The sequence below is a fragment of the Impatiens glandulifera genome, chromosome 1, assembly GCF_907164915.1.
Source record: "Impatiens glandulifera chromosome 1, dImpGla2.1, whole genome shotgun sequence".
Classification (NCBI taxonomy): Eukaryota; Viridiplantae; Streptophyta; class Magnoliopsida; order Ericales; family Balsaminaceae; genus Impatiens; species Impatiens glandulifera.
The window spans coordinates 27,772,940-27,784,582 of record NC_061862.1 but is presented as its reverse complement, the minus strand read 5'-3'; the positions used below and the strand labels follow the sequence as shown (position 1 = coordinate 27,784,582).

The 11,643-nt window shown below is 32.5% G+C and overlaps 2 protein-coding genes across 2 annotated transcripts; one reads left to right on the top strand and one right to left on the bottom strand.

The window, feature by feature from the left end:
• Positions 1 to 1,685: 1,685 nt before the first annotated feature.
• LOC124921255 (ankyrin repeat-containing protein P16F5.05c) lies at positions 1,686 to 3,313 on the bottom strand. The gene is made up of 6 exons (XM_047461883.1): positions 3,176 to 3,313; positions 2,664 to 2,751; positions 2,485 to 2,549; positions 2,253 to 2,321; positions 2,127 to 2,176; positions 1,686 to 2,040 (listed from the first exon to the last, which is right to left on the bottom strand). The coding sequence occupies exons 1-6, from the start codon at positions 3,242 to 3,244 to the stop codon at positions 1,929 to 1,931; spliced, it is 453 nt and encodes a 150-aa protein (XP_047317839.1). The 5' UTR covers positions 3,245 to 3,313; the 3' UTR covers positions 1,686 to 1,928.
• A 3,486-nt stretch (positions 3,314 to 6,799) lies between these two features.
• Positions 6,800 to 8,867, top strand: LOC124921177 (ABC transporter G family member 23). The gene has a single exon (XM_047461801.1). It carries the CDS (start codon positions 6,831 to 6,833, stop codon positions 8,865 to 8,867), a length of 2,037 nt encoding a protein of 678 aa, XP_047317757.1. The 5' UTR covers positions 6,800 to 6,830.
• Positions 8,868 to 11,643: the final 2,776 nt, after the last annotated feature.

The following is an 11,643-nucleotide window of genomic DNA, read 5'->3' as shown; positions in this document are numbered from 1 at the left end:
TTTGCTAGAAACTGTCAAAAAATTCTCACCGAAAATCTCTAGAACTTTTCTCTCTAAAATTATGATTTTAAAAGCTGGGGTTTTTTTTATTTAGTGGTTTTATTTATTTACACTATTTAGGATTTATTTAAAAATAGTTTAAAATTAATTAATTTGGAATTCGAATGATAAAACATTGTTTCAATTTTTTATTTTAATTACATGGAAATGAGCTCGTATTGAAATTAAATATAAATTACTGGCTCATAATTATTTCAAAGAACCCAAACCGAAGAATTCAAATAACCCTAACTGTGGTCGGTGAAAGAGTTTTCAGGCTAACTCTTATTTTCGTCTACCAAAATAGACTAAGACAATAAATAGTAAGGAAATAATAGATCAAGAGACTTTTTTTTTTTTAGAGAAAAAAAATTAGTGAAATTATGATTTTGAAAAATTAGTTTAGAAATGAGTTTTTGTTAGCATTTTGATTATGAAAAATTAGAGTGTAGATAGAAAGAAAGATTAAGAATTTATGTTTAAATTTAAAAAAAAATCAAAATAATATTTTTAATAATATTTTGTTTTATTAAAATAAAAAGATGTAATGAGATATAAGAATACAAAAAATGATACTGTCATTAGTAAAATCAAATAAAAAAAATGTATAAAGAATTTTGTTAAACAAATTAGTATATAAAAAGGATTTCAAACTAGGCCGGTTAACCAACCGAATCGATGAAACCAATAAACCGCGGTCTAAAATACATTAAACCGAACTCATTCGGTTCAGTGCGTCGGTTTTATAGTTGCGAAACCGTACAAGCGAACCGACCGGTTGTCCGCAATTCCTTCTCACTCACTCGCGCTGCTTCGACTTCACCGCAGCAGATCAACCTAGTGGATGGAGAGGCTCTTCATGAATCGTGCCATTAACTAGGGACAAATGAGACGGAGGACATACATCTAAGTTTATTTAGAAGCAAAACAAGAGGGACATACATTTTGACAGAAAATTTTCTGGTGGAGAATTGATTCGGAATTTATTGATGATGTTGGATGTATACGATGGAATGAATGATTTTCATATACTAAATGATAGAATTTGTCTTAAATGTCTTATATGCTCTTGAAACAATTAGTTGAACTTGTTTTCAATGCTGGAGATACTGCTGTAAGAACACTTAAATGTTTGGCAAAATGTTAGATATAGTATCTTGGAACCATCTTTGCACATGTTTTTCCAAGTCAAGAATGGCCGAAGTGACATCAGATTGTTTGGGAGTTTTGTTTGCTTGTGAAGGCTTAGTTGCAGTTGAAGAAGGTAAGATGGTCATGAATTGGTTGAGAAGATGGGGATTAAAACCTATCAATTGGAACTAATTTGGGCCGCATATGAGTGCCCTTTATGGAACTTTTTTGCCAAACCGATTAAATCAAACCATTCAATAAACTGAAACCGACATTGTGTGATTTAGGCAAGCCAACGACAAAAGTTATTTGTACATTTTAGTATATAACCCGATTAAACCGCTATAGGCTCGGTGTAAATAGAACAAAATACCTATTAACTCACATTATTAAAAAGTTATTTATTTTAAATTAATCAATTAACAATATCATATTTGTAATTTATGAAACTATACAATATATATATAATAACAAAATTGCAAATAAACATCTAGCTACTTTACCATGAAATATAGTCAAACTGCAACTTGGAGATCTGATTTAACAATCCAACCAAACCACATACATCATAACTGCGTATACAAACATACACAACATCTTTATAGATTAAAAAAGAATTACTTTGGACCAAATATTAATGCTAATCATCTCCATTTCATGTTAAAAAACAACAAATATTTCAAGATCAAAACACTACTTTGGACCAAATACATAAGAAAAGAAATACCAGAATTTGCTCAACAAAGAAGCCAAATCTCTTAAGAGACAGTTGCACCACTAAGTTCGAGTTGTGTTGCAGCTTCATTAATGGCGTCCAATACCTCCATCTTTCCATTGCTAACTGCCTCATCCACTGGAGTTCTTTCATGACTGTGTTCAAACAGAGAGCAGACACTGTTTTAACATTTTTCAAGGTAAAGAAAGACATTTGAAGATGTGATGTAAAGTAACCTCACCTGTTAAGGGCTGAAATATTTGCTCCTGCTTCTATTAGTATCTTAACAACCTATAATTAACTATATCAGAACAACATAATATAACAATTTTCTTATCTTAGCCAAAAAATAAAGGTAATTAATTACCTCTGTGTGCCCATTCAGGCAAGCCCAATGAAGAGCTATATTATTCTCCACATTACAAGCATTCACCTCCTGTAACAAGAACAAAACAATACTTCAATTTGTGTTCAACCTTTTGTTTGAATTATACTTCAATTTTTCTTAAGTTTTTGTTGTGTTGCAGGTAAACTCTTTAGTTGAGCTAAAAAAATGGTGCCTTTCTTCTCCAACAAGGAGAAAAAAGGAAATCACTAACCACTCTTTGCCCAATCAGGTACTTCACAATATCAACATGTCCGTTTGCTGAAGCCATATGGAGTGCTACAAGAACAAAAGAAGCAAAACACTTAATTTGGATTGGCATAGTTTTCTAAAATAAACTTCCTGTGAAAAGGGTATAATACAAAAATGTCATCTTCTATAAAGATTACTAACCTGTTCTTCCTTGAGAATCCTTTGAATCAAGAGAAACCCCAGAGTTAACTAAGCTCATGATATCATCAATGTCGTCAAATCGAGAAGCCTGTCAAACAATACAAACTACCAGCTGAAAATTGCAAACTAATAACAGGCACTAAAGGTTTAAAACCTAATCATGTGTGCAGCTACTTATATTCATCAACAATTCCCAAACAGTGGACAAAATTTGCCTATTTCAATGAGGAGATATTAACTAATCCCAACTATATCACTTTTAACAGTCACCTGCAACTCAACTCAACTTGTACCTGCTTATTAAAAGCATTGGATTTATAGACTTTTAAAGAATAATAAAGATCAACAGTTACACAAAGCTGCTAAGAGTATGAACATAGTCTAGCTGGCTTCATTGTTATAGGATAATCATGGATTCTCTATAGCAGGTTATTTTCTCAGTTAGGAAATCGGAAAAGTGATATAGATAAAACAAGATCATGTTATCTAATCATTGCGGGTTGAGATCGTACCTCAAGTAATGCGTCAATTTGTTCCGCCATAGCTTCATCTTCTGAAGTCTGGAAGGCAGGTGCTCCCATTCTATCTCCTTCAGGTCACGGCGAGAAAGAAAGAAAGAGATGAAAAAAGAAAATACAATAATATAATTATTCTGCCTAATTAAATAAATAAAAACCTAGGTGTCCGGTTACCTTAAAGTATTCAAACTCCAAACCCGAAAATATTTATATTATTCACCCCTCTCCCGAATTTGATTACGAGTATAAAAAAAAATTACAATTTAAAATTTACTATTTTAAACCAAAAAAAATATTTAAATTGACTTATAAATAAATTTATCAATAAACTTAAAAAAAAAACAAATAAATGGGCCAAAAACTAGATCTTTGCCCAATACATATTCCAACATGAGCACAAGTCACAACCCAACACGAAAATACCATATTTAAGATGAGTTGGGCTAACATCTTATTACCCTTGGGTCCACAGTACTACTATTAGTTTGTCTTTTGAGGTTATGATTAATGTATTTATTCATCGAAACACCAACAAAACAATTAAAATCATTTTACAAACAAAACATTCTGCTGAGCAACAAGCAACATTGAATAGCAACAACTGAAAGAGAACTAAGAATATATGTACAAACAAAGGTTATACATGTTTCAATATATATTGATCATCAACCCTAAATAAGGTGTTCATCTTATCAAAATCCTGCTCGATAAAATGTTTGGGCAATAAAAAAATAAAATCATGAAAAGAACAACCCACGAATAGGGTTTCAGGAAACAAATACGAGTAAGTGATTCGAGAGCAGAATCATTGTAAAAAAAGAAAAGTCAATTAATTTGAAATCGTTCCGCGGAAACCGAACCGAATTGTCCTATTTTGGACGGTTTTTCCCCAAACCGAATGAGGATGGGGCGGGGATGGTACCGCCTCGACCAACCCCGATCTCATCTCGATTATGTCCTGAACACTATAAAACATAATTAAATATATTAAATCACCAATATATTTATTTATTCATTATATTTTATAAGAGTGGTAAGTTTATTTATTTATAATAATATAACTTTTTAATATATTATAATATATATTATATTAAAAATTTTGTTTATATAATATTATTTTTTAATTTCTTTTGTTTTTTAAAATATTTTATTAACGATATTCCGCGGGATTCTCTGAACAAAATCGAATGGAGCGAGAATAGTATTAAAAAAATCCTCAAAATAAAAGAAATCCGATTGGTAAATAAATTTATGTCCTGAACCGCCCTATTACCATTCTAATCAGCATGAATTTGAAGCTCTCGAAATTCGTGAACTCAATTGAGCGACAATTTAAAAACTACGAATCAAAATTATCTTGTACCTTCCATGGTTCAAAGTCCACAAATCTCTAGCACGCTTTCTGGGTTTCTATGAAGACTCAAAACCCATATAAACTTGAAGGAAACTCCAATGATGATGATAAACCCTTTGAAGGATTGAAGAAATTTGGTGAGTAAGCAAAATACATAAAGCTTTTCTTATACAAATTTTGTTATTTTATTTTTTGTTTTTTGTTATTTTAAAAACTAGTGACTAAATCAACTTTTCTTCCATATCAACAAATTCTTAGCACAAATATCATTTCAATTTCATATTTTCATATAATCTAAACATTTTAATTGATTGGTAAAATATATCCAAATTTTAAATATTTCATCTTATTATTATATTATTAGTATTTTATAGTTAAGAAGAATAACATTCGCAATTAAAATATTTGATACAATAATTCGACAATATACCTAGATTCATTTAGAGACACGGTTTGTTTATTAGTGCACTCTCATCGATCAATTCTGCTTATTCCCAAACACTTTTATACATTACGTTGATATCAATTTGCTAAAAAAATTGTTATTTCTTATCGCAATCACATAAATCAATCGTAATAAATATCAGAATTATACAAAAAAAAATAAAAATAAAAATAAAAAAAATTGAAATTTACAATCAACATAAAAATGGAGAGATTATCGTGCCATCTAGGTCGGACAGAAGGTTTCACACCGATGGAGTTGATCTGAGCCTGGATTCTCACTTCATCCTTATTTTGCTAATCTAAAGTAAAATAATCACATATCAGGATATATAGTTATAATTTTTAAATATCTAAATCCTATATATAAATAAAATATATTATTCCCAATATATTATTTATTTAGAAATCTTAACTAATTGGATTTCCCTTCAAATATATAATTAAAGATAATACATACTATTTTTGTTTATATATATATATATATTAATTTAAGTTTTTAATATTTGTTTTAAATTATTATAATGTTTATGGTTTTTAGTTAATTTTGTTTTATTAATTAATTTACAAAAATGTTAGAATATAAATATTATATGCATAAGGTCATATATTCTTTTTAACAAATTGACTATACCCATCCTGATAGATGACAGAATTTAAATTTATTAAAAAAATGTTCAATTTTTTTAAATAATTTCTTTTTATTAGGATTTTTCTTTGTTAGTTATAACTTATAATATATTAGTCTAGTTAATATGGTTCACACTAAGGTCTCAAAAGCTATTTAATGCCCTCAAATTGAATAACTAGTGTTATAATTGTGAATTGAACTACTTATTAAAAAATGACATTAATTTATCTTAACAAAAACATCTAGAGTAAATAATAAAATTATTTATTTCTCAAATTAAAAATTTGTAAAACAGACTATAGTTTTATTGTGAATAATAAAAAGGCAAGATAAGGAGCTCTAGACATATTGACTTCCTTATGTTATATTTTGAATAAACTAGTAGTGCCAATTTTATTTTGTATAAATTGATTTCCTTATCTTGTATTCAATAAACTTTGGTTTTTATTTTTGTATTAAATATATCATTGATCTCTTCTTTGCATCCCATATTATTGTCCAATTCTCTTTTTATGATCCTTCAACTTTCACTGTTGATCCCATGGTGTGCCAAGCTACCTTATTCTGGAGGCCATTATTAATTTATTGTATAATTAGACAATGTTGTTTTTTAATATTGTTGTTTTCCAATATTGTATAATCATTATTGTCCAATTCAATATGGTTCATTCGCAACAGCAACAATGCTTTTTTCAAAGATTCTAAATAATATTACATGGTTCCATTTTTTTATCATTCTATTGATCATTAGTCTATACTATTCAACAAAGCACTCAAAAGTAAAAAAAAAACAAAAAACAAAAAAAAAAACAAAACATGACACAAGATTTAGGAATTGATGATCAAACAAGATGGAGGAATCAATGCCCTTAACATAAACAGGTCTGTAATTCAATTCATTCTTGCTACTAATGAAATATAACAAATTTCTGAGTCACACTTTAAATTTCATTCTTCTAAGTATGATAAAAAGTAAATTATGATGATACTTGCTGAATCTTTGTGTAAAATGTTGAACCAACAAGAAACAGATGTTTCTAAAATAGTGGGGGATGATCTAATATGGAAGATATAATACAGTTAAAACCAACCCCATTTTCAGTTCACCAAACTCTGCCAACTTTCTCATCTATTCAGCTCAGGTTGGTCCAACTCCCCATCTTCTCAAAACCTTAATAGCCTAAGCTCCTTCTCTGAATCAACCTCAAATCCATTCATCCATGGCTTCTCCTTTCTTCCATCATCAACCTCAAACAACAACTGATGATGACAGTATTGCAATCCTCTTCTCATCCAATTCCAACTCCCCTCTTTACGAATTAGAACTAGACGAATCCACCAGCCTTTCCTCCACCACCACTCCCTCAATCCATTCCCAACTATCATCATCAACAACAACAAAACCCACTTATAATAAACTCACCACCAAAAACCTCTCTTACTCAATCTCCCAAAAGGGTCCCAATTCGATCTCAAATCTGATCTATTCTATCGTCCCATTAATCAAAAATACCAACCCAAACCAAGTTCCGATTCTCAAATCAGTCTCGTTCGAGGCCAGAAGCTCTGAAATACTTGCCATTGTAGGCCCAAGTGGCACTGGAAAATCCACATTGCTGCGAATCATCTCCGGGAGAGTTAGAAACAACAACGATTTATTCGATGATAACAGGGCCTGCATTTATATTAACGATCAGGATGTGAAATCGGCGACCCATTTGAGGAAAACATGTGGGTTCGTTCCGCAAGAGGATGATTTACTGCCATTGTTGACGGTTAAGGAGACGCTCATGTTCAGTGCTAAGTTCAGGCTTGTTAAAGAGAGAGTGGAACGAGTTGAGAGCTTGATGCAGGAGCTTGGACTTGCCCATGTCGGGGATGGATTTGTTGGGGATGAAGAGAAAAGAGGAATATCAGGAGGAGAAAGAAAGAGGGTTTCTATTGGAGTGGAGATGATGCATGATCCTCCATTTCTTCTCCTTGACGAGCCCACTTCCGGCCTCGACAGTTCATCAGCACTTCAGGTGATGGAGCTGTTATCGTCCATGGCGAAATCAAAGCAGAGGACAATCATATTATCAATTCACCAGCCAAGTTACAGAATCCTGGACTTCATCTCCAGTTTCTTGATTCTTTCTCATGGCTCAGTCGTCCACCATGGCAGTCTCCATTCTCTAGAAGAAACAATCAACAAATTAGGCTTCAGAATCCCACCCCAACTCAATCCTCTCGAATTCTCCATGGAATCCGAAATCATCTCCGCCCTGGAACATCACTACAATACGAATTCCATTTCCAATTCCACCCAACAACAGATCAACTTCCCATCATCAAAACCATGGAAGCCAGACGATAATAGTAGTATCATTAACAACAACGAATTCCCAGGATTTGAAATCTTGGTCCTGTGCTCGAGATTCTGGAAAATCATTTATCGAACGAAACAGTTGTTCTTAGCCAGAACAGTTCAGGCCCTGGTGGGAGGATTCGGGCTAGGAAGCGTGTACGTAAGTGTAAAGAAAGACGAAACTGGCATCGCGGAAAGACTCGGCCTATTCGCGTTCAGCTTAAGCTTCCTCCTATCATCAACCGTGGAAGCTTTACCGATTTACCTTCAAGAAAGGAGAGTCCTAATGAAAGAAGCATCCAGAGGGGCATACAAGATATCATCATACATAATCGCAAACACAATCATCTTTCTCCCATTCCTTTTCGCAGTCGCCCTACTCTTCTCCATCCCCGTTTACTGGCTCGTGGGACTTAACCCATCTCTTCCCGCCTTCTCCTTCTTCGTATTCCTCGTTTGGATGATCGTTCTAATGGCCAGCTCCTTAGTGATGTTCCTGAGCGCCGTGTCGCCCGATTTCATATCAGGAAATTCTCTAATCTGTACGGTTTTGGGCGCGTTTTTCCTGTTCTCGGGATACTTCATACCCAAGAAGAATATACCCAAGTATTGGATTTTCATGTACTATGTTTCGATTTATCGATATCCTTTGGATTCAATGATTACCAATGAGTATTGGAGCCAAAGAGATGTTTGTTTCTCTAGATCTGATCTGATGATCTACAATAATAGTACCGGAGGAGGAGGAGATTACAAGTGTTTGACGACGGGGAATGATGTGCTTAAGAACGGAGATCTAGAAGGAGACAACAGATGGATTAACGTTGGAATCATGTTTGGATTCTTTATCATTTATAGGGTGCTTTGTTGGATCATTCTTCTGCGAAGAGTATCTAAAACAACAATATGACATCATATTTTTATTATATTTATCCATAATTAAGATATATAATTCTCTATTAACTATATTATATCTACGATTATAGGTAATAAATAATGTAACTTATTAAATAATATCTAATTATTTTCAACATTTTATTGAACAAGAGTATTGACTCAAACTACAAGTTTTATAAACTGACATTATTAGTTTTATTATGAATAAGCTTTAGATCCCCGATTGTAACACGAGATACTAGTTAATTGATCATTTATATGACATTATTTATAGTATCATGAATCATACATATGAATAAAAGAAGACATTTAACAAAAGTGTCAATCACTAATGAACAAATGATGTAATTGAATCTGATTCTCGCGAAAAGACATCTCCTTTCCATTCTTACCCTTACCCTTACCTTTACAGAACTGTTGGACGGAAAATCCATAAAACATGGTATAAGGATTCGTTTTGAAGACAATCCCGAAACAACTAGCAGATAGCCCGGTAATCACAATACAACAAGGCTTGCCAATTTTGAACCTTTTTGTTTTGAATGTATCACTGATTTCTTCTTTGCACCCTTTAACGTTCGTGATTTTCTTCCAACAAGTATATGATGGGAAGAATGGAATCCCAAATCTTTCTTCTCCTTGCTCCTTTAATCCTTGAGACTCCATTGTAGATCCCATGGGAACTAGAACAAGCACTAATACAATTATTATTCCCAAATTTACCATCATTTTCTTGGAGGACATTCTAATTAATTTCTTGTATAATGGTAATATTCTATACTTTGGTACTTATTCATATTATATATTACACTTTAGTGTATTTATATATAAGTAAATATAAAGTTGCTCATTAATTTATGTTCCCATGTTAGAATATAGATTATGATTAATAAGGTTTTTTGTTGTGATATGTCATTTTTATCTGTTTTTTCATATTGAGATATTAGATTTGAACAAAATAATTAAAAGAAAAGTGAAAGTTAAAACAATTGTTTTTTTCTATTGGAATATTTATTTTCTTCACGATAATTCAAGCCGTGACTTGTTTCTTAAACTTGTGCATTTGAATGTATTTTATTTTGAAAGAAAATAAATAAATTCATCATTCTACTCCTATTTTTTTTTTCATATTTGTTTATTTTTATTTTGTAATAGTTGTTTTATATGGACAATTTAAAAAATGACCCTTAGACAAAAACAGATTGTTTCAACTAGTGTAGTTATTAATAGGAAGCAGAAGATAGTCGCGAGTTGATAAGGGTGGTCACGAGGGTTGAGGTTAAAGAAGCTCTGTTTAGTATTGATGGGAATAAAAGTCCGGATCCTGATAGGTTTAATGCACAGTTCTTCAAAGACAATTGGTCGGTTGTGGGTAAAGACGTTATTGATGGGGTTCTGGAATTTTTCAAGAACAAGAAGATGTTAAAGCAATGGAATACAGCGGTCTTAACCTTGATCCCCAAAACTGCGATACCTGAGAAAGTACAAGATTTCAGACCAATTTCCTGCTGCAATGTGATTTATAAAATAATTTCAAAAATCATTTCTAAACGATTTAAAAATGTCATAGGAAAAATTATAAATTTTAACCAATCTGCATTCATCCCCGGTAGGACAATCTCTCATAATATTCTTCTCATGTAGAGCCTTTTAAAAGGCTACGGGAATAAGAAAATATCCCCGAGAGTGGCTTTCAAAATAGATATCAAGAAAGCTTTCGACTCTGTTAGATGGGAAGCCATTCGAGACTTTCTTGTTGTATCTACTTTTCCTATGATTTTTATTGATTGGATTATGCAGTGTGTTTCATCATCCTGCTTTGTTGTTAGTGTCAATGGAGTCCGCGGAGGCTATTTCAAGGGTGAAAACGGGGTAAGGCAAGGGGACCCCCTTGTTGAGTTGTGAAGCCTACACTTATAATAAACTCTACATTGTTAATTAGAGTTTATTGGGTTTTCTTTTTGGTTTTGGGCTTGGGCCTGACCAAAGTTATTTAGGTTTATTACCTGAATGTTTACCATATAAATATGTAATTATTAAGGGTTTACATTGTCAAAACAGAATTTTAAAGAGATAAAGTGTAAGGCAAAAACTCTGTATTCCTTCTTCTTCTTCATAGTGAAATCTGGTGGTGGCTGAAGTGGATGTAGCTCAATTTGAGTGAACCACTATAAATTTGTGTGTTCTTGTGTTCTTCTTTCTTGTGTTTTTTACAGATTGTTTTCAAGCAGGTCGGATTTGGGAGATACAAATCCTAACAACTGGTATCAGAGTAGCTAGGCTAGATCTGAGCATTGGAAATGATGGCAAGTGAGAACAGTATAGGACATGAGATTAGAAGATTTGATGAGACAGATTATGCCTTCTAGAGAATGCAGATTGAAGATTATCTCTATGGAAAGAAGTTTCACGTTCCTTTGAGTGAGAAACCAAAGAAGATGGATGAAGCTGAATGGAAACTCCTTGATAGACAGGTTTTGGGAGTTGTCTGATTGACGCTAGCCAAGACGGTTGCTCACAATGTAGTAAAGGAGAAGACCACCATGGGTCTGATGAAAGCTCTTTCTGATATGTATGAGAAACCATCTGCTAACAACAAGGTACACTTAATGAAAAGACTCTTTTACTTAAGAATGGTTGATGGTACTTCTGTCACTACTTATTTAAATGAATTTAATACAATTGTGAATCAATTGCTATCTGTTGAGATTGATTTGGGGGAAGAAGTTAGTGCCCTGATTTTGTTAGCATCTCTACCAAATAGTTGGAAACCTATGAGGGCAGCAATT

Coding starts and splice junctions, on each gene's coding strand:
- LOC124921255 (XM_047461883.1), bottom strand. CDS start 3,244: ATGGGAGCACCTGCCTTCCAGACTTCAGAAGATGAAGCTATGGCGGAA. Junction 2,752..3,175: donor AAATTGACGCATTACTTGAG/GTACGATCTCAA, acceptor ATTGTTTGACAG/GCTTCTCGATTTGACGACAT. Junction 2,550..2,663: donor GGATTCTCAAGGAAGAACAG/GTTAGTAATCTT, acceptor TTGTTCTTGTAG/CACTCCATATGGCTTCAGCA.
- LOC124921177 (XM_047461801.1), top strand. CDS start 6,831: ATGGCTTCTCCTTTCTTCCATCATCAACCTCAAACAACAACTGATGAT.